The 22,868-nt window shown below is 43.0% G+C and overlaps 1 protein-coding gene across 4 annotated transcripts in view; it reads left to right on the top strand.

Annotated features, from left to right (window-relative positions):
• The first annotated feature begins 9,264 nt into the window (after positions 1-9,264).
• Positions 9,265-22,868, top strand: part of AGAP1 (ArfGAP with GTPase domain, ankyrin repeat and PH domain 1) — a 264,345-nt gene continuing 250,741 nt past the window's right edge. The window contains exons 1-2 of one of the 4 annotated variants that reach the window (XM_072121466.1): positions 9,265-10,279; positions 10,635-10,832. In XM_072121466.1, the coding sequence (XP_071977567.1) occupies positions 10,670-10,832 (163 nt within the window). In that variant the 5' untranslated portion in view covers positions 9,265-10,279; positions 10,635-10,669. Of the gene's footprint in view, positions 10,833-22,868 lie in introns of all 4 variants that reach the window. The other 3 variants (XM_072121465.1, XM_072121468.1, XM_072121469.1) reach the window with 3 other exon arrangements.

The raw sequence follows: 22,868 nt of genomic DNA, 5'->3' as shown, positions 1-22,868 counted from the left end.
TTTTTATATGATTGGCATGCTGGGGGCTGGCTATATACTGGGGGTCAGGGGGGCTGGCTATTGTTAAGGAGATCGCACTGGTTTCGGACGCCATCTTGACTACTGCCCACCATTTTAAGTATTAGCCAGGGGTCACGCTGGGGGTCAAAGCACTGTCAAGTTAATGTCATGATTCAAACTTAATTTTATGTAACCGGTTTGCTCGCCTGCCAACTAATTCCCATTGACATTTAATGAGAAGCCAGTCTGTCCTTCATGCTGCATTATATTATGATTTTCCTTCTTCTCAGGAAATTAGTATAAACATGTCTGGGAACAAGGTCTATTAGCCTTTTCTGAGAAATGTGCTGGTAAATTCATTATGGCCAATAGTATTGCAGTATTCTATTCACGCCTCTTTGGCTCTTCTGTCTGTGATATTATGCATTTGAGAGATTAAACAAAGGAGAAGATCTTTACATACACAAAGAGACTGACTTGTCTTGGTTTGTGTTCTAGCCACGGGGCAGTCATGAAAGAGTTAAATTGAAAGTCGCCTGTATAACATGAAGGGCTGTTTTGAGTCCTAGATAAAAATCTCTAACACTATATACTGGGGGGGCTTGGGCTGGCTGTATACAAGGGGGGCATGGGCTGGCTGTATACCAGGGGGCATGGGCTGGCTATATACTCTCAACTGATATTTGGGTACGCTTATACTTGAGTATATATGGCAACTAAAATTTCATACTCATTTTGTAATGTGATATTATTACTATGGCTGTTGTATACTTTCAATAAAATGAGTTTAAAAAAAAAAAAAATCACTCCTCCTCAGCTAATATTCTTCAAAAATCTTACAAAAAGTAGTTTTACCCTTCTGGAAAACAATGTAACTTATCCTAGGGATGTTTTATCAGTGTGGATGTGAGTTTCTTTGCAGGCCCAACACAGATTTCAACCTTTAAATTACAAAGTGTAATATGCACACTACGACTCTGCAGCAAAAATTGCCACGATTGTCCCTGCTCCTTGAACCCCTCTGCTCCAACTGCTGTTAATTATGTACATGTGGTGCTTGTCTGAGCCTACCAGCTCCTCTGAGGTCCACACTAAAAAAAAAAAAATACTCAAGACTGTTGAGCTGGAATAGGACCTGCTCTTAGTTTTGCGGCTTAGGGTGAAGACACACATGGCGTTTTTGGGCCGTTTTTACTAAGTGCGTTTTCAGATCGTTAAAAACGCATGTGTTAAAAAACGCATCCGTTTTTGTCCGTTTTTCATTGCGCAATTTCGGGAAAACGGACAAAAACGCATGCGTTTTCAAAAACGGATGCGTTTTTTAACGCATCATTTTTTTTTACGATCTGAAAACGCACTTAGTAAAAAGTGCGTTTTCAGATCGTTAAAAACGCATGCGTTAAAAAACGCATCCGTTTTTTGAAAACGCATGCGTTTTTGTCTGTTTTTCATTGCGCAATTTCGGAAAAAACTGACAAAACGCATGCGTTTTCACTTAGTAAAAACGGCCCAAAAACGGCCCAAAAACGCCATGTGTGTCTTCACCCTTAGGCATTGCGCTGTAAACTTTAACCTAATAAGTGCACAAAAATGGCAGGCCTCGGCGGGGACCAATCTTAAAAGCAGCAATCTCGCAGGTTCTGCCATGTTTTGTTATAGTAAATACAGACAGTCCCCTACCTAAGAACACCCGATTTAGAGACGACCCCTAGTTACAAACGGACCTCTGGATGTTGGTTATTTACTGTACTTTAGTCCCAGGCCACAATAAACGGCTATCACAGTTGTGAAATGTATCTGCAATTGAGCTTTATTGTTACCCCTGGTTCTTATGACAATCCACATATTTAAAATACAATTGTCACAGGGACCAAAAAATTTTTGGCTTGGGTTACAATTATAAAATATACAGTTCCGACTTGCATACAAATTCAACTTAAGAACAAAAATGTAGAACCTATCTTGTACATAACCCGGGGACTGGCTGTATTTGCATTTTCCATGAAGGCTACATTCACACTGCCCTATGGGGGACGTATATACCGCTACCGTACCGCGGAAAAAGATAGGGCATGTCCTATTTTTCTCCGTAGTACGGCGCCATGCACCATATGTTCCTATGGAGAGGGGTAGGGGTGAGCTGCGCTCACCTCCTCCTCCTCTCCCCGTGCGCTGCGCTGCAACGGCAGTGTGAATGTAGCCGAACTAACATATTGCACATCTTTTCTAATGCAATATCCAGACCACTTTGAATTTGTCACTCTTTGTTGCAGCTCATTAATGTACACTCTGCACCTGATCTTGACAAAAAAAAAAAAAAAAAACAACTGGAGATATTTTTGCTATACAACTGAAATATCACGTGGCATAAGTATTCAGACCCTTTGCTCAGTATTGAGTAGAAGCAGCTTTTGAGCTAGCATAGACATGAGTCTTCTTGGGAATCCTCTGCCTTTTCCTTGCAGATCCTCTCCACTTCCCTCAGGTTGGATGGTAAATATTGGTGGAAACCATTTTCATGTCTCTCCAGAGATGCTCTATTGGGTTTAGGTCATGGCTCAGGCTGGGCCAATCAGGAATGGTTAGAGTGGTTCTGAAGCCTCTGCTGTGTTATTTTAGCTGTGTGCTTGGGGTCATTTTTGTGTTGGAAAGTGAACCTTCGGCCCAGTCTGAGGTCCAGAGCACTCAGAAAGGGAGTTTCATCCAGGATATATCTCTGTACTTGGCCGCATTCATCTTTACTTCAATTGCAGCCAGTCGTCCTGTCCCTGCACCATGTGTCGCTGTTGGAATTGTATTTGGCAGGTGATGAGCGGTGCCTGGTTTTCTCCACACATGCTGCTTAGAATTAAAACCATCTCATCAGACCAGAGAATATTATTTCTCATAGTCCTACATTTTTTTCTTTTGCAAACTGTATGGAGCTTTCATATGTCTTGCACTCTGCCATAAAGCCCTGACTGGAGGACGCAGTGATCGTTGACTTTGTGGAACTTTCTCCCAACTTCCTACTACCTATCTCTGGAGCTCAGACTCAGGCCCCTTCCACAGCGCGGAACGGCCCCTTCCACAGCGCGGAACGGTGCGCCCAAAATAGCATGTGAAGAACAATATATATGTGTGAAGAACACATTGCAGATGTTTAAATACATCTGCAATGTGTTCTTCACACATATATATTGTTCTTCACATGCTATTTTGGCCGCACCGTTCCGCGCGTATCTCCCGACAAGTAAGCAGATGTGCCGAACATCTGTAATCTATTCTGCACTGTGTTCTGCACTGTGTTTTTCTCTTAAATGATCCTGTGTTCACTGTGTTCACTGTGTACAATGATTTTATTCTATTCTTCACTGTTCTTCATTGTGTTTTTTTAATTAAATGATCGTTCGCGAGCAGGGGAAATACTGTTATTCTGGTCACCTAGCAACCCTTACGTTTAAAACGCATTGCACTCGCATTGCACTTGCAATGCGTTCTTGATGCATCTCCATAGACTTGAATGGGGCGTGAAAAACGCGCGTGACTCGCAAAAGTAGAGCATGCTGCAATTTTGACGTGCGTGAAAACGAACGCAAGCACGCGCGTGCAAAACAACGCTAATGAAGAAAGACCCATTGAATACAATGGGACAGAGTGCAATGCAAGTTCTGCGCGTCAAAAACGCCAGTGTGGAAGGGGCTTCAAAGATCTTGGGGTTCTTCTTGACCTCTCTCACCAAGGCTCTTCTACCACGATTGCTTAGTTTGGCTGGACGGCCAAGTAGAGGAGGAGTTGTGGTCATCCTAAACTTCTTCCATTTAAGGATTAAGCCATGCCAATATAAATAAGACAGTTGGGAAATGTTAGTCTTGAAGTTGTTTGGCTGATCTGCCTGAAGAGCAAAGAATTTAGAACTTCAAAAATTAAGAATTTTTAGAATATTTTGCCAAATTTCCCTGTATTTAATAAACACAAAATATATCATCCAAACTTTGAAATACAATGTGTGACGAAAACGAAAACCATCTCAAAATCCCCTGGATATGTTTGAATGTTAAAAAGTTATAACCTCTTTTATAGCAAAATTCTGTGAAATAACAGGAATGATTTGGACCACCTGCTGTTCCATGATCTGCCACCAGATGGCGATGGTAACACTGATAAAAGTTGTACTTGCTGATGTCACCGGCTGTAAACTTCTATAGGTTCCCGCTTTAAACAGTCGGGAACAAAATTTTTGTGTAATTTGACATCAGTTACCGCCCACTAGAGGTTAACCTGTAGTGCTGAATAAAACCCTAACCAAAGCCCAGATTTCTGATTCTGTGATGTCTCTCACATTCTCATCCAGCGGTTATTTAGCCGGGGACACTGGGATTTGTAGTTTTCTAAGTCTTCTAAGAAACGACATCAGCTTAAACGTCAGAACTACAGTTCCCATGATTCTACGCTCTGATCACGTGCTTCATAGGGGAAGCCAATGAGACCCTGTGCAAGTCAATGAAAAAAATAAAAATGCAGGGGCGGGGCGAGCTGTGAATAATAATCCCGTGCTGCAGGGTGGTGTGTGTGCTGGTGAATGGGCTGCGGGGGATGGAGATCAGTGGTGAATGAATGGCAGGCGTGCAGTACACACATCTCCTCCCCGCTGTCTGCAAGGACTAGGGGAGTGTATCCTCCACCTGATGTCATTCATGGCTGCAGTCTATGGTAGAAACACATCACCCAGGGCAGTGATGGCAAAGATTTTAGAGCCCGAATGCCCAAACTACCATCAGAACAAATTTATCGTAAAGTACCAACACAGCAATTTAAGCAGTACCCCTGCCTCAGCTTTAAATCATACAATCGCACTGAGGACGCCAATACGACTGAAAGAAGGAGGGGAAATTTGGATTATCATTGTAGCATCCGTCCAGGAAGTAGCAGTAGGCACTGAAATGATATTCTGCCCTGTCCAGTCCTCCTCACTCATCCTGCAGTCTCCGGCAACCAAGAATGTGTTGTGGTTGGGATTGCAGGAGGATACCATGAGTCCTTTATGGTCAACGCTGGCCTGGAGCAATGGCCTGGGTGCCCACAGAGAGGGCTCAGAGCAGGGTCGGCTCCAGGTTTCAATAGGCCACTGGGTGACAGAGCCTCAGTGGGCCCCTTTGTAATTAACTGACGTATCAACATTTAAAATTTATAAACTAAAACAGTCTCCTTAACAGCCCCCCTCCTTTTTTACATCCTTATCTGGGCCCCCAGCAGCTTTGGGCCCGTGCACTTGCCCAGATATTCCCAGTGCGGGCACTGGCACCCATGCCATAGTTTCGCCACCCTAGAGTATTGCTGGTACCTGCCTCTGACATGTTGTAACATGATGCTGTCATTGCTTTTATTTTTGTTTAACTATATGGTATCATGCAAAGGAGTAAAAGAGATTATGGATACGGAATGGGAGGGCATCATAAAGGTGGGGAATTAAATAGAAATGCTTATTAAAAGGGGGGGCATGATATGTTGGGGTTCCTCAGAAAAGAAGGTATTAGAGTGGGGGGGTATGTAAAGTTAGCACATGAAGGAGCCATTATATGTGGCCATATAACGTTTAAGGTCATTATACAATTGAGGGGGATGATGAGAAGACAGAAGGCATTACACAGCAGCAGGGAGTCGGTGAGGGGCAAACTGGTTCTTTACAGGGGTTGCAGCAACTTTGCAAGTTCCACAGGATAAGTAGGCTGATCGCTGAGGGTCTCACTGCTGTGACCCCCTGTGGATGGGGGTAACCTGTATAGTTTCTACATCCAATTTAATGTTTTAGGCCACATTGAGCCAACTGTAACTGTCACCAATTTACCCTAAATGAAAGCAGTACAAGACATCAGGTGCTGGTTACCAATTGCATGGAAACGCATTTGCGATCGGGCTAAGGCACATACCTGTGCGCTTGCATTGCGTTTTTAAAAGTAAGTGTTTACACTAAAATGTAAAATCAAGAATATACATGCAAAACACATGGAGGAGACATTTATCAGGGCACCAAAATAATCCAGATTTTCTTGCACACTGCACTGCAAATATTAATAAATAAAAATATTACGCCCTTCCCCCCCATTTGGATGTATGCTCGTGCATCAGGACCCAGAACAGATCCACCCAGAGCAGAAGAGGACCTCATATTTCTTCAAATATGTTCAAGATTACTCTATTCTTCGCATAATACAAGAGATATGGGAAAAGAGGTTTTCAAAAATATCATCATGCCAGAAAGTAGCTAATTCATGTAAGAGTAAAACTGGGCAGGTCTACAAAGTTATTCCTTTTGTCTACAAGTAACCTGGCGCTTGAATCAGCAGTGATTTAAAATACAATGGGGGTAATTTATTAACAGCAGAAAGGTGTAAACCCCTGGACACTACAGCTCCCTACACAAAATCCCCTATTCTTGTGATTGGCTGTTGTTATGGGTCAGTAGTGGATTATGATATAGGCGCTTTGGGTGGCGGCCCAGTACCCATGTCTTCTAAGGGGCCCATGGTCACCCAAACCACCCACCACATTTTATACTGAGAAGGACCATCACCTTTGAAACCCTCATACATCTGTTTCTGCTCTTAATACACATGTACAATAGGGCCATTTTAGGAACTTTGAAGGTCCTCCAAAGGTCCTGAAACCACTAAAAGCAGGCAGAAAGGTCACATCCTCCATTCCCCTGGAAGCTTTAGGGGCACACGTGGCGGCACACGTGGCATTTTGAACCAGTTTTTGGGCCGTTTAAAACGCATCCTTTTTTTTTTTTCGTTTTTCCCCAATAATGATAATTATGATAATTGGGGGAAAAGTTACAAAAACGGAAAAACCAGATGCGTTTTCAAAAGGCATGCAGTTTTTAACAGACTGCTTAAAAAACGGGCCAAAACGGGTTCAAAACGCCACGTGTGCCACCAGCAAAACACCGGCGGCTCGTTCCCGATCGCAGGCGTTTCCATAGACTTTGCAAGCGCAGATGTTTCCATAGACTTTGCAAGCGTTTGCAAGCGCAGACAAAGCACTACGTGTGGCGCCGGCCTAAGTCTAGTACCATATGTAGGAAGTGAATCCCAGATTTGTAGGGGTTTAAATTTTATAGAGCCCGTGGAAGTGTTAATCTGCCCCTGGTCATCCCTACAGTGATCATACATTTATCAACTCCATAGAGCGGATGACATGTGCTGGAGTTGGTGTGTATTGTCTGCAGTGAATCTGACCACAACAGAAACCAGGCAAGAATAGATGATATCTGACAGTCACATGTTACTTGTGTGCATTGCAATGGTGGAATTCCACACTCATAAATCTTTTTATGTGCAGCATATGGATCGGATATCTACAAATTCCAGACACTATAAATCACTGCAGGTCAAACGTGGGGATTGCACTAATCCACAGAATGTGCGTCCCTGGCCTTAAAGGACATCTACCACCAGGATAAAAGACTATATGCAAATGAGCTTGAGGGGCTTCATAGGTGTTAATGGAGCCCGGAGGCCCTCTGGTTTATTTGCATACAGTCTTTCATCCTGGTGGTACCTTTGCGTTCAGGTTTTCAGATGCAGCTTTTGATGCCCAAACCTGGAATAGAGTATGGGTGATGCCACGCATGGCGTTTTGAACCTGTATTTAGTCCATTTTTAAGCAGTCCATTTAAAAACACATGTGTTTTTTTTAAAAAAAACCAGCATTTTTGAAAACGGATCAGTTTTTGACAGGTTTTACCAATTATCTTAATTAAAACTGGTCAAAAATGGATGTGGTTTCAAAAACCGCACGCGTTTTTCAAAAATGCATGCGCTTTTGGATGGACTGCTTAAAAACGGACCAAAAACGGGTTCAAAACGCCATGTGTGGCATTCCCCTCAGGCCGGCGGCACACTTGGCGTTTTGAACCCATTTTTTGGGCCCTTTTTAAGCAATCCATTAAAAATCGCAGGTGTTTTTTGAAAAAGCAGCCGTTTTTGACCGGTTTTACCAATTATCTTAATTAAAATGGGTCACAAAAATGGATGCGTTTTTTAACACATGCGCTTTTTAATGGACTGCTTAAAAATGGGCCAAAAACGGGTTTAAAACGCCATGTGTGCCGCCGGCCTAAAAGTAGGAGGAGCAGCACCTTCCAATTATTTGTCTCAACCCATTATCAACCACACCTGCGTTTGGCTCTAAAAATTGCATCTGAAAAACCGAATGTGCGGAATTTAACACTTTAGCTGCTCATACTATAAATAGCTCCCTAGCCCTCCCCAGTTATAGTACTGATAAATCTGTAGCTTAAGGCCGCAGTCACACTCACCGCTAGACGTCCGTTCATAACGCGACGAAAGCGCACAGGGGGAGGTTATGACGGACGCTTAGCAGTACGTGTGACCGCGGCCTAAGGGTGATGACACACGTGCCGCTTTGTCTGCGTTTGCAAACGCAAACAAAGCCGCACCCACCGGGGCGGGCCACGGCCCGATTGCATCGGAGTTTCTATAGAAACACCTGCGATCGGGAACAAGCCGCCGGTGTTTTGCGTTAATTTAATGCAAAAATGTGTGGCACCAGCCATATGGAACATACCGAAAAGCTAGGAAACGCTCCAATACGTAGCGGTCCTTTTGTCGCACCTAGCTTACAGCGGTCCGGGGTAATCATGAGGAGGCTGTCTGAGGTGGCGGTGACTGCAACAACCGCCTGCATATGGTATGGGAATAGCGCCCCCCCAGAGAGAATCTGAAGAGATTCATTGCATGAATGTTACTCATATTTCGTCCAATATTTTATAATTGGTGGAATGATTCGGCTTCTCGTGGCCTTGTCCATATGTGGCATTTGTGTTGCGTTTACTAACACAACAAACACAATGTTACTTCAATAGGTGATTGCAGAAGTCTGTGCATAGCGTTTGGAAACGCAACATCAATGCTATGTATGAACCGAGTCTGTGCGTTAAAAAATCTACAGCCACAGCAGATCCCAATGGTAGTATCATTGTATCTGATCCTTGGAGCTCCAAAGTTGCAACAATTACACATGTTGCAATCCTTCAGTGCAGTTCCCAAAAATCCGACGATGAGCTAGGGATGTGGATTGTTGTATGCTGCAGATTTTAATGTAGATATTTTTTGTCAGCTGTGGCAATCTTTGAGTGTATGTACATGTGGCGAATGGAGAATCGCAGAACTTTGATGGAGTCCTGTCATATAGGAAGTCCCAGCACGATCCTGCCCGTAGTACAGGCTGGTCCCGGTGATCCCAGGCTGGAGGTGCAGGCAGCCGCACAACCCGCTGACTGCTCCAGTGTCAGTGCTGCAGGAGGTGGGGGAGGAGACAGGAAGGAGAGGCTGCGAGGAGGAGGAGGAGAAGCCAAGGGAAGAGACTCACGGAGGAAGAGAGGAAAACACAGCAGGATCGGGACACCGTCTTCCAGGGAAATAGAAAGAGACAGCCGGGAAACCGTCCCTGGAGACTGCAGCACTCACCGGAGACAGTCAGGACAGAGGGCGGCAGGAGGACTGTGCCGGAGAGAGCCCAAAGATCAGACTGCGCCTACCTACCGGCTGCCTACCCCAGTACACTGCCCTCCATCACATCAGCCCTGTACACACTGCCCTCCATCACATCACCCCCTATACACCCTACATTTCATTAGATCACCCTCTGTACCCACTGCCCTCCATCACATCACCCCCTATACACCCTGCATTTCATTAGATCACCCTCTGTACACACTGCCCTCCATCACATCACCCCCTATACACCCTGCATTTCATTAGACCACCCTGTATATTCACTGCCCTCCATCAGATCTCCCCCTATATACCCTGCATTTCATTAGATCACCCAGTATATTCACTGCCATCCATCAAACAAACTCTATACACACTGCCCTCCATTTAATAGCCCCCTATATCCACTGCCCTTCATCACATCACCCACTACCTCCATCACATCACCCCAAATGCACTCAACATATCAGTAGATTGTCCCCTGCATTTTATTAGATCACCCCATATACAGGTGACCCCTACACCCTCCTAGGTCACCCTTCCATTAACCCTTCCTCTCCAAGCACCCTGACACGTGTGCCTCCCCTCTGGTGCACATTGCTGCTCGTCAGATGACCCCACTTTTCTCTGGTTACCTCCCCGATACATCCACCAGATAGGTCTCATTTGATCAGCCTCCTCTCATTCACATTCTCTCTTCCACCCCCCATTCTCCCTCTATACTATCATTTTGCAGTGCCAGATATCCTGAGCCACCTCTTCACCACTGCTTCTGCCAGGTAATTGTTATTCATGGGCAGAACTGCCCTCTAGATAGATCATACAGCCAGGGATATCTTGTAATATTGATTATAGATGTCATATTGCAGCCATGCCCCTGATATGACCTTCTTCTCTGTGATTTCTATATAGCATGCCTCCTATACATTAACCATTGACAGGACTTGAAACTATATCCCTAATGCAAACACATTCAGGACTACCACATCTACATTTCCAATTCTTTCCAGTATATACCATTATGTATTGTCCGTGGATGCTTTTATAGGTGTATTTAGTGTCCCCCATCACTACGCCCTGACACTCGGCGTTGTGTATTATATCTACCCTACATATATTACATTGCACCCTCAGGCTGGATATGTGAGGGCCTCCTCAGCCTTGGAAAGATGAACTACCAGCAGCAGCTGGCCAACTCGGCGGCCATCCGGGCTGAAATCCAGCGATTTGAATCAGTGCACCCCAATATCTACTCAATATATGAACTCTTGGAGCGACTCGATGAACCTGTACTACAGAACCAAATCCGGGAGCATGTTATAGCCATAGAAGGTAAGCGTGCTTTGTGTTGTCACTCTAGTATCTTACTGTAACATGTGCTCTATTTTTACTGCATTTACCGTTATATACTATTACTCTACGTACTGTTTTACAATTTCAACTATTATACTAGCCATTTTAGTACCTGCTGCTATCTCTATACGCTGTATCCTCCAGCACATGATTCTGCTCTCCATGTCAGGTGACCCATTCTCTCCAGAGAAATCAATATTGTATGAAGTATCATTGAGTGTATATTGGCGGGTTTATTTATGTACATTACTGTGCATGTTGTTTATTCTGCGTATTTTTATACTCTTCCTTCACATTGCTGGATGTGTGTAGGCAGAGGAGCATGGGGTTTGCTTGTGTCCCCAGGGTTTTCACAATACAATCCCCATTAGTTCATTGTTAAAAGAACAATTCCATAAAAAGTATTGAGTGGGAACACAGGAATGCAGATTGCTGTAAATATTTGCTGTGGACTCGCGTTATGATGGTACATGATGGTGAATATATTAGGACGATCTGTCATATTTCGTTTACTATTCCACATAGATTTTGCTTCCTTTGTCAAAAAAATATTCATTGATGCAGTGAGCTTTGTATAAATCCCATGTATAACGTCTGACACCATTATACTTCCAGGCAATCTCTACTGCCCCAGCTGACATTGGTTGTGGTAAGGCCAAACCACAAGATGCCCAGCAACTGTGTCACTCGGCATCTGGTTGTGTCTCTACATGCCCAATGTCTGATTGTACAGTATATTTAGAGAGCTGTGAGCTGAGCCTTTAGATTTCGTTGTTACTGAACAGTGGTGTTATGGGGGCACCAGATCCATGAAATTGGGCAGGCGGAGATTTTGCATGTAGAATTCTGCCTGGTAGCAGCTTTATTCCCTCTTCCCATTGATAACACGTGCAGAACCAAACTAGGTATACATGTGTATGGGCAAGTTGGGGAGAATAGTTATTGATTGACTTGATGGATAGCTATTGATTGCATATGGGTCTGCATGGTTCATTCATTTTATAATGGGACATGAAGACCCAAACAGCGAAGACCTAGACATCTAGGTACAGAACTATATAAGAAGTACAATACCATACATCATGTTGTATGTGATACATTTTCATCCCATATGGTGTTCAGAATGTGTTCTATGTGGATGATGTAAAAATAGATGTAGAAAACTTTTTCTTTTCCAATCTGTTTTGAAGCCAGTGTTTTCCATGCAGATGTTTCTTATGAATAGTCTCCATGTGGCATTTAATAAAGCATGGCACAATGTTTTTCATATGGCAACAATGCGGTACATTAACCTCAAATGTCTGGCAAAAGGGGAAGAAATAACATACAAAACCCCCTACACAATGTTTACCATTTATGGATATGATTTCTTGCTTTCACCCCAAAATATATTTCATGTATAAGTCATTCAAGTGGATTCAAGTTCCTTTACTTTTTTCGCATAAGCTGTCAGGTCTTTACCCATTGTATTATTTTATGTGTTATGATCGAAGAGGGCGTAAAAGTTGTTTTTGATTCTGTACTATCAGAGGAATCATCAGATAGCACATGGACGCACATACATTTCTATGGGCTCATACACACGGCTGTGGTTTCCACTGCTCTGTGTATGCGTCGACTATCTGAGCCACTAATCTTGGAGCGGGTCCTATTCATACCTGTATTTGCGACGTTGGTGCATAAGCAGACGTCACCCACTGATGATACACACATGAGACGCAGTTTTGAAGCAAAAATCAGGGATGGGTTAAAAAGCAATAAAACCTATAATGGACAGCCGATACTTTTCATTTTTTTAAATTCAATCCTGGTTTTGGCTGAAAAAACTGTGTAAAAAGACCAAAACCATTCACACCTGGTGAAAGACATCACTTTTATCTACTAGTAAAAGAATCTTTAATTAGATCAAGTAGTGTAGACATGAGATTCCTTATCCTGGCATTCCCAGTCACAGTGAGCCATGTTTCCGGATGAGTTACACATGCCGTCCAAACACCTGACAGGTATGCTGTGTACCTATGGCCTCATGTGACTCCTAATTCGTTATCACCACTGCACACGTCGATGCTGTCATGGTTTCCATACAGACATGAGAGGACGCACACCTGGTATACAGCACCACTGATCCTTGCTGTCGGAGGAGTCATCTCCTCAAAGGTGGAAAAAAAAGATCCCAAGGCTTGTACAGGGATTTATGTGCATCACAAAACTATGCTGAGGAGAAAAAAAGTTTATTAAACTAATCCGATTGTAGAATTCCCATATTATATATTACATAGATATTTAATAAAAATGTATGTGTACTGTATATTTCAGGACAGCCACCCGTTGTTTTCAGCTTTTGGACTGTCAGCGGAATGTATAAAATGAGATTAGGAGGCAGTTTTCTCTTCTCCAGTCAGCACTTTTGTGACAGTGTGTATCTCAAAATATAGTAGAAGTCCTATGGGTTTATCAAGTGGTAGTCTCTTAGGTTGGAGATCTGGCTATATTTACTTTGACTGGATCTTACTGTACAACTGAAGTGTTTGATCAGCTGTTAATTTGCGGAGGACATTGACCGGCGCCTGCAGTTGTGGGCATGTCCTGTCACCTTCTGTGGCAGCACCTGCTTGACAAAACGGCTCTTTCCTTCTAGAGAACCTTGGAGTCACATCGTAGAGAGGCAGCTCCCTGTCAGCTCTGCTAGGATCCATGACATATGAGAGATGCTCACTGGTGTTTTGACAGCTGCTGATAAAATGCAGCCTTGTGCTAAGCTCGAAAAGTTTGACAAGTTTGTCGGGTGGACAATCACTTCTCAGATTGATGGTCTCCTCAGAAGAAGTAATTGTGGACCTTCAGTCTATTTTCTGCAAACCATGGCCCTCGCACCAGAATTCAGAATTGGATTGCATCTTCTATAGAACATGAGGATCCGTGGAAAACATACCAGACAGATGCAAATCGGCCGTGAAGTAACGGACATTAACGTTCATTTTTCACGGGTGGTTTGTGCCACGTTCAAAGTTCAGACCGCCTAAGTTCATGCCATTTGACTAGACAGGCCACGCATCATATCCATTATTTTCAGCTGGTACTCGTCCTGGTCGTCCTGTGCCAAGAGCCACATAAGATAAGTAGGGGCTCATGATTTTGTTTGCTAGAACCAATGAACAGTTCTGTAGTAGTGACTCAGACAAAAGGCACATTGTATTCTTATATCTCTTTAATCAAATTTAATCCGGCATAGCTCTTTTGATTATATATGGGTAGCACTTCTGCCTTGCAACGCTGGGGTCCTGGGTTCCAATCGCACCCAAGTCAACATCTGCAAAGAGTTTGTATGTTCTCTCCGTGTTTGCATGGGTTTCCTCCGGGTCCTCCGGTTTCCTCCCACACTCCAAAACATACTGTTAGGTTGTTTAGATTGTGAGCCCCATGGGGACAGGGACCAATTTGCCATGCTTTGTGCAACGCTGCGTAATCTGTAGGCGCTATTTAAATAAAGTATTATTATTATTAATATTATTATTGAAAACTTTACAAGGGGATGTCAAACTTGTAACATTTAATGCTTGTCTGATCATATTCTGATACTACAATTCCCCAAATGGTTTCTGTACTTCCATACATGTTGGGCGACAGTAATGGGACTGCATTAGCCCACTACAGCAATGGTCACATAACCATGTCCAGACGTTATCACTGGACCGGTATGAGCAGTGAGGGATGGGTTAAGTGTTTATGTTCTTTATTCTTTCATAACCCACGTTTTGTGGTCTGGACATCCCCTTTAACAGCACTCTGTACAGTCATTGTTTGGCCTCCAGCAGGGCCGGACACCAGAGCGCTATTAAAATGGCATTGTATGATGATGAAGAGGGAAGAGGTTTATTTGTTATAGAGAGCACATACTTCCTGTTTAATTCTCGCAGCTTGTATTGTGTTGGGAAGCATTGTACTTTAGGCTATATGGTTTCAAAGAATCATAAAAACGTGACACATGCCCCACCTGCTTTTGCATTTGTCTTTGAATAATATCAGGGTTATGACCTTGCTGAAATTTCCTCGATGTCGTAAAGTATAATCCCGCTATTTGCCTGCGTTAGTTGTTATGCATTTCTATTGTTACGAGAAGATTTTACCAAGTATTTACATGTCAGTGTTATCATTGGACTGTCTGTAGCATATATAATGTGGTGAGGCAATAATATAAGTTGTAGATTAGGGAAGCATTAAACTGTAGTGTCACTTTCACAATGACTGCATTGTCATGGTATGCGATAAATATATAGTTGCAAGAAGTCTTCCTGCAGGTTACTACTTCTGTAGTTTTTGGGGAATGACTTGAAAGATTTGGCACATGCCCAAATTATCTGGTAAGGATGAATGTTTTTGTAACTCTTTTATAAGGACGCCTTTACAGAACGAAACCAGTCCTGGGGATGACACTTTAATGCTTGTCAACTCTGCAAAAAATGAGCCATATATCAGTATATGATATCCTATCCCCAGGAGTGGAGTTGGACCCTGTATGGTCTGAGGTTCACGGACCAAACTCGGCAAATGTGAAGCCATCCTAAGGGACATGTGCATCGATCCATTAAAATGTATTGCTTTTAGTGCAACTTTGTGCCGTCCTTAAAAAAAATATGAATGCATACATCTGTTGCTGCATCTTCTTCCACTCCTGCCCCCCATATTCATGCACTCACAGCTATGCTTAGCATGCATGAGTTTTTAACAGGGATAAGAAAATTTCTCCAGTAGGATTATCGCTGCTGACATCCATCTAGTTAAAACCTTCTTTACAATAAATTGCTGTCAGTGGCCTTAATTGGCAATGTCTCTTGCGGTCACATGTGGCACCGCTATAGCATCGGGGGTCGGCCACAACCCAATTGCATATCTGTTTTCAAGGAAACGCACAAGATCGATGACCTGCACATGGTTTCTTGTATTGTATAAATGCAAGACACCGGGTGCTGGTCACCTTTGCATGCATTTCCATGGAAACACATATACAAATTGGGCCAAGGCACGCCCCTTGCATTAGCGTTGTGTCAGTAAACGTATCACTAGTGCCATGTGTGTCCTCACCCTCACTTTTTCAACCTAAGTAGAAAGTTTGATGACCCACTTATATTGTATCCCTCATGCAAATGGAAGTCTTTTTGGTTGTGTTATATTCTTGGATTTAACAGCACATATTCATTTGTATTGGCTCTTACTCACACATTGGCTCTTCCCACATGTGCACTGACTATATGCACATGTGTGCAGGAAGACTTACGAATTGGTGGCTTCAGCTACCATTTCCATAATGTGTAGGCTTCCTCACCTTGTCTAGTTTACTTGAACCATTAAGATGGGGACACACTGGGCGAACATCCTGCTGAATTTGGGAAAACTGATGATGTTTTATGCACTGGTACATCTGCAGGAATTTCCACTGATATCCTGCTACGTAAGCTTTGCATAGGGTTACATCATTGGTAAACTTGCAGCGAAAAGGTGACATTCTTCTAGTTAAAAACGCACCCTATTTCATAGGCTGAATATAACTCCGAAGACAACGCAGAAAACATTACCTGCTGGATAGCCGAAAAGTAACTGCATGGCTGATCATGTCTTGTTCAGTTATATAACCTACTTTAATAAGAGCCGTCATATTCTACTGCATTTGTCTGATAACAGGTCTAACACAATAAATCATAGCAGCCAGGGAGTTTTTTTTTTATAAAAGTGTCGCTCAGGCAGGTGATATAACTAGCCCCACTAGAGGTAGAACAGGTTCTGCTAAGTTCACTGCCCTTTGTCCACAAAAGTGAAATTTCATGCACCATTAATGTTGTCCGTGCTCAAACAAGATTATAGAGTTGGAGAAATAACTGAAAATCTGAGAGCAGATGGTGTGAAGAATATATGACTCGGCATGTGCCTTTAAGAAAATAAGTGCATTTATAAACATATTATTGGATCCACAGTGAGATTAAGCGGATGATCTAAAATCTCAGTTATTGGTTTGGAGTTTTTTGTGTTTGCGGCCGTTGTCCTGAATGTTGAACTTCACAGGATTATTCTGGATGGTGCAGCAGATCTACGTGTCCTATGGGTAATTACAGAAGATCAAGCAGTCTCGTTTTACTGTAATGTGGTGATTACAAGACATTAACGGATTTGTCGTGAGATGAACAAGGTGTTACAGGTTGGAGTGACAGGTGGTTGTAGCCATCAGTGAACAGTAGTTGACATTTTTCAGTTTCCTTGTTATTAGACACCTTAAGATTAAAGAGAACCTGGCATGCAAATGAACCTGCCCAAAATAAATATTTAATTTAAAACTATGGTTAAAAAGCATTGTCCATATCCCAAAATGATTCATTTCTATGGCTGCAATGGTACAAAAATCAGTTTGTAAGCTTATATGCAACTCACCTGAGGAGATTTTGTAGCAATGTGCTGCACACTTCACCCCTTAGAGCAGTGATGGCGAACCGTTTAGCGGCCGAGTGCCCGAAAAGCAACCCAAAACCCCCCTTATTTATCTCGAGGTGCCAACCAGAAATTAGAGCAGTAACTTATTGCTCCCTGTTCTTCAACAACTTTAAATCATATTGGCCTCCTGAGGAGGAAAATTTGCATCATTTTAGCTTCTTTCCAGTGTCCCTCTGTACACAGAGAATCATGGGGCCAGCAGGAGGTCCTCCAAAGATAATTCGGCCCTGTCTATTCATTCTCCCTCTTCCTACACTCCCAAGTAGCGAAGTATGTATCAAAATATGACTGAAAGCAGCATCTTTTAAGTTGCTTGGAACTGCAGGAAGATTCTTTGAGTCCTGTCTGGTGTGCTGTGGTGATGGCTCTGGCACCCGTGCCACACTTGGCGTTTTGAACGCGTTTTCAGCCCGGTTTTTAAGCAGTCCGTTAAACTGGTCAAAAACGCATGCGTTTTTCAAAATGCATTTGTTTTTTGACGTACTGCTTAAAAACGGGCCAAAAAACGCTTTCAAAACGCCATGTGCGACATCAACCTTAGGAGCTGTAAACAGCCAAGGACCGATCCAAACAAAAGTCCTGCTGTTGAAACATAGAAAAGTTACTCTGACCAGTGCTCCAGGTCTTTTTGCTATATCTTTCTTTTTTAATAAAATATTCAGCAAGTTCTCTTTCGATGGTTGCATTCTCTCCAAAAAACTAGCACAATTGCACAGATCCTCTGATAAGAATAAGCCACTATTCAGACCATCACCACTGCGTGATTGCTGGAAGAAATATGCACATGGATAGCGTAGTATGTTCTTTACAATTCAGGTTTATTAAGTATAAAATATATTCACAAAACATATTGTAAAAATGTGCATATAAAGTTACCAATGGGACGCCAGCTTCACATGTCAACCCAACGTTGGATTTCGCCAAACTCACGGAACACTCCGGAAGAAGCAGAGTTTGGGGGAATCCAGGGTTGGGCGGACATGTGAAGTTGGCGTCCCATTTGTGATTTTATATGCACATTTTTTACCATATGTTTTGTGAATATATTTTTTACTAAATAAACCCAAATTGTAAAGAAAATGCTATGCTATCCATGTGTGTATTTCTTCCAGCGATCTGCTATGGTGCTATGGCTGCTGTGGTCTAAATAGTGGCTTATTCTTATCGGAGGATCTGTGCAATTGTGCTAGTTTTTTGGAGAGAGTGCAACCATCGAAAAAGAACTTGCTGAATATTTTATTGAAATAGAAGGAAATGGCAAGAAGACCTGGAGCTCCGGTCAGAGTAACTTTTCTATGTTTCACCTGAGGAGAGTCTAGTGACACTACTTGAGTCCAAAAATGCATATTCATGAGCATTTCCCTATCTCCTTGTTTCTGATTGACAGGCTATGACATTCTGCTGTATGGAGAACTCTGTTACATCATTGGGTACTTAGTCATGTGACAAAGATGACATCATCAAAGGTCCTTTTACATCTGCAACTTCTAACCCATGTATGGAGCATGGGGAGGAGTAGAAGTCCATGCAGGCATGCTGTGATTTCATGTGATCAGATGTATGCACGGTGTAGTTAGGTGTAGAGAAATTTTATTTTTGTGGATGTAAGGGAAACAGTTTTAGCTAAAAGAAGGGTGTCAAGTAGTAATGGAACCTATCACTAGCTATATATTTAAATTCGATGGATAGTGTGTTCCCAACTTCTAAGGCCACTTGTGCTTTGCTAATCTGCGATAATTTCCCTTGCTCTTAAAAGAATTGTATTACCTACAGTAGGATTGGACTTGGGGGGGTCTGTCTGTAAAGGCTGGTGGTCATTCTGCAGAAATTAGGAAGTGACTAGGAATTGAAGGAACCACACCAGAGAGATTAAACATGAAATCTACAGGTATTTTTTAATATTCATTGTGCCCCTATAACTTCAGATAGTGTTCTAATGTGGAAACCATAACAAGATTAATCTCTCTGGATTGATTTTGGGTGCAGTGTCCTGTAAACGGGTGTCCAGATTTTTAATATATCCTTCGCTATAGCGATAGCCTTTGGATGGTTTCAATATTATACACTGAACGCTTCATCGGACAATTTATTATGGATATATCCTACCATAAAGTAATTGCTTCTGCTGGAGTATAATACTGTAATCCAGGACTGCACAGAGTATTTCTAGCAGTATATGTGTGCCTCCTGAAACGGGGTCCGTTATTCTTTTTCCTTCTAACAGCTTAGGTTTGGTAGAAATCGGTCATTTAAAATTAAGCAAATTAGCCTCAGGGGCTCGTGGTTACGTCACAGAAGTTCCTTCTGTTCCTTCACACCCTCTGGCTCGGAAGGCAGAGGTCTGGAAGTAATGGAGGTCTAATTATTACAACATAAAAGACGACACAGCCAGGAGGTGCTTATATGGCATAGTGAAGAGCCCCTGAGGCTCACTTGCGTAATTTTAGAGGACTGCTTCCTCAAAAACTGAAGCTATTGGAAGAAAAAATAAGGATGGATACTGTTTCTGCAGGCACATCGCAGCCTGTAATTGTGCTTGGTTTGGAAGCACTGTATACAGGCGGTAGATTTCCTTTGAAATCTGTTTTGGGCTCTATGTATGTATCTTGTGCTACTCTTGTGTTTTTCGTTATAATGGGCTGGGTGGTACGGCACATAAGACTGGCTTGTCATATATTTTCAGCAAGCTTCGCCAGTGATCTGTTCAGGCTCCAGGCGTCTTCCTTTAGTGAAATTTGGAACAGGGTCACAGTTTCCCAGTCTCCATTCCCCTTTTCTGCTCTCAGCAGTAGCGGAGAAGTGTGATATATATTATCTGACAAGTCGATCCGACACTGAAGACAACCATGCTGCAAGGCCCGTGTAAACATGGCATCGCCTTGTGCAGTGAGATAGCTTCTGCCACCTGTGTGCCATGTTTGTACTGAGCATAGCATCAAGTCAGGGCCTCGTGGCTGTTATATAGAAGGTTTATTATAAACAAGTGTCATCATTTCTTGGCTTCTGTTTCTGGTTCCTGTTGCTATATTCCATATGTGTTGTGTTAGTGATGGTTCCTGTTGCCACATACTGTTTAAGTGCACTCTTAAGGTCATCATGCCCACTACTAGTAAAGCCACAGGAACATTTTTTTGGATTGTAATGTTTCTCATTCTCATTCTTTCTCATCCCATCACAGTAGCATAAGGATAGATGTTAATGTTATCCATGCACACCCAAGAGGAATAACTGAGAAATGCAAAATGATAAATTATTAGAAAAAATGCCTCCTACAAAAAGTTGTTGTGTTTTTTTTTTTTTAATAGAAATAATGATTATATAATTTATATAATAATGATGATAAATAATAATTTACTGATGGGGACATATCAGGAATGGTGATTGGTTAAGCAGCAACCACAGGCGTTTCTGAAAGTGCCATTTAAATGAATACAGGCGGTCCCCTACTTAAGGACACCCGACTTACAGACAACCCATAGTTACAGACAGACCCCTCTGACCTCTGGTGAAGCTTTCTGAATGCTTTACTATAGTCCCAGGCTACAATGATCAGCTGTAAAGTGTCTGTAATGAAGCTTTATTGATAATCCTTGTTCCCATTACAGCAAAAAATGTTTAAACTCCAATTGTCACTGGGGCCAAAAATTTTTTTGTCTGGATCTACAATTATAAAATATACAGTTTCGACTTACATACAAATTCAACTTAAGAACAAATCTCCGGACCCTATCTTGTACGTAACCCGGGGACTGCCTGTAGTAGAGTTGTAGAAATATTTGCCCTATGTGAACATGTCCACATGGGTCCCAAACATTGTGGCATTACTTTGCCAAAAATCCACAGCATTTTATATTAGCTGCGAATAATTGAGATTTTGGGAAATGTGATCTGCAGATAAAATGAGCACAGAGTATGTGTAGAAATTGACCTGCCGTGTGGACAGGAGTCTGCGTAATGTCTTGTACATACTAATACATATGCATGTAGCTGATTGTGTAGTGTGGCAGATTGGTTGGCAGGGATTTAGTCACATGCAGTAGCATCCAGTGTGGTCTAACCCCAATATAGAGACCTATCCATGTAAGACTACCTGCACACAAACATGTGCTTCTCCTCGTAAACAGACAAAGGTCCATTGTAAGTGGCCCATGTGTCATTGGTGTGTGAGGTCAATAGAAATAACTGCCCCAAACGCAGGAATAGAACCTGCTGTTCGTGCAGTTGGCCCACAAGCAGGGTTGTGTAAACCAAGGACATGGTACACATTTGCACGTGTGCTAGCTCCCAATTTTTTTGAACGGTGAACGACAAACAAAAGTAGAACGTCCCCTTCATGTTGTGTCCCTTCCAGAAGCTTCCGTTTATATTGTGCCCCCCACCACAGAAGCCCCTTTTCATATTGTGGTTCCCCTTCATAATGTGTTCTCCTTAGCAGCTCCCCTTTATATTTTGTCCCCTCCACAAGCTCCCCTTCATATTGTGCTTTCCTAACAGCTCTCCTTCATAATATGCCCCCCTTAGCAGCTCTCCTTCATATTGTGTCCCTCCCAGCAGCTCTCCTTCATATTGTGTACCTCCCAGCAGCTCTCCTTCATATTGTATCCCCCTTAGCCCTCCTTCATATTGTGTCCCCCTTAGCCCTCCTTCATATTGTGTCCCCCTTAGCAGCTCTCCTTCATATTGTGTCCCCCTTGGCAGCTCTCCTTCATATTGTGTCCCCCTTGGCAGCTCTCCTTCATATTGTGTCCCCCTTGGCAGCTCTCCTTCATATTGTGTCCCCCTTGGCAGCTCTCCTTCATATTGTGTCCCCCTTGGCAGCTCTCCTTCATATTGGGCTCCCCTTGGCAGCTCTTCATATTGGATTCCCCTTGGCAGCTCTCCTTCATATTGGGCTCCCCTTGGCAGCTCTCCTTCATATTGGGCTCCCCTTGGCAGCTCTCCTTCATATTGGGTTCCCCTTGGCAGCTCTCCTTCATATTGGGTTCCCCTTGGCAGCTCTCCTTCATATTGTGTCCCCCTTGGCAGCTCTCCTTCATATTGTGTCCCCCTTGGCAGCTCTCCTTCATATTGTGTCCCCCTTGGCAGCTCTCCTTCATATTGTGTCCCCCTTGGCAGCTCTCCTTCATATTGGGTTCCCCTTGGCAGCTCTCCTTCATATTGGGTTCCCCTTGGCAGCTCTCCTTCAAATTGGGTTCCCCTTGGCAGCTCTCCTTCATATTGTGTCCCCCTTGGCCGCTCTCCTTCATGTTGGGTTCCCCTTGGCCGCTCTCCTTCATGTTGGGTTCCCCTTGGCCGCTCTCCTTTATATTGTGTCCCTCCCAGCAGCTCCCCTTCATATTGCTTATGTAGCTCATTGAGAGACAACATCCTGGGACATACCTCTAGCCAGGCAGGCAGACAGAGCACAAAATCTGGGACTGTGCCATTGAATATGGGACGATTGGACGGTATAGGATAGCACATGGAACCACTACAAGTTCATTATTTACTACAAACTGTTATGGAGTAAAACAAGTTCTTTGATACTGACACACT

Source organism: Engystomops pustulosus, chromosome 8 (assembly GCF_040894005.1).
Source record: "Engystomops pustulosus chromosome 8, aEngPut4.maternal, whole genome shotgun sequence".
Lineage (NCBI taxonomy): Eukaryota > Metazoa > Chordata > Amphibia > Anura > Leptodactylidae > Engystomops > Engystomops pustulosus.
The sequence above is the reverse complement of the archived record's forward strand: the minus strand, read 5'-3'. Positions and strand labels throughout refer to the sequence as shown.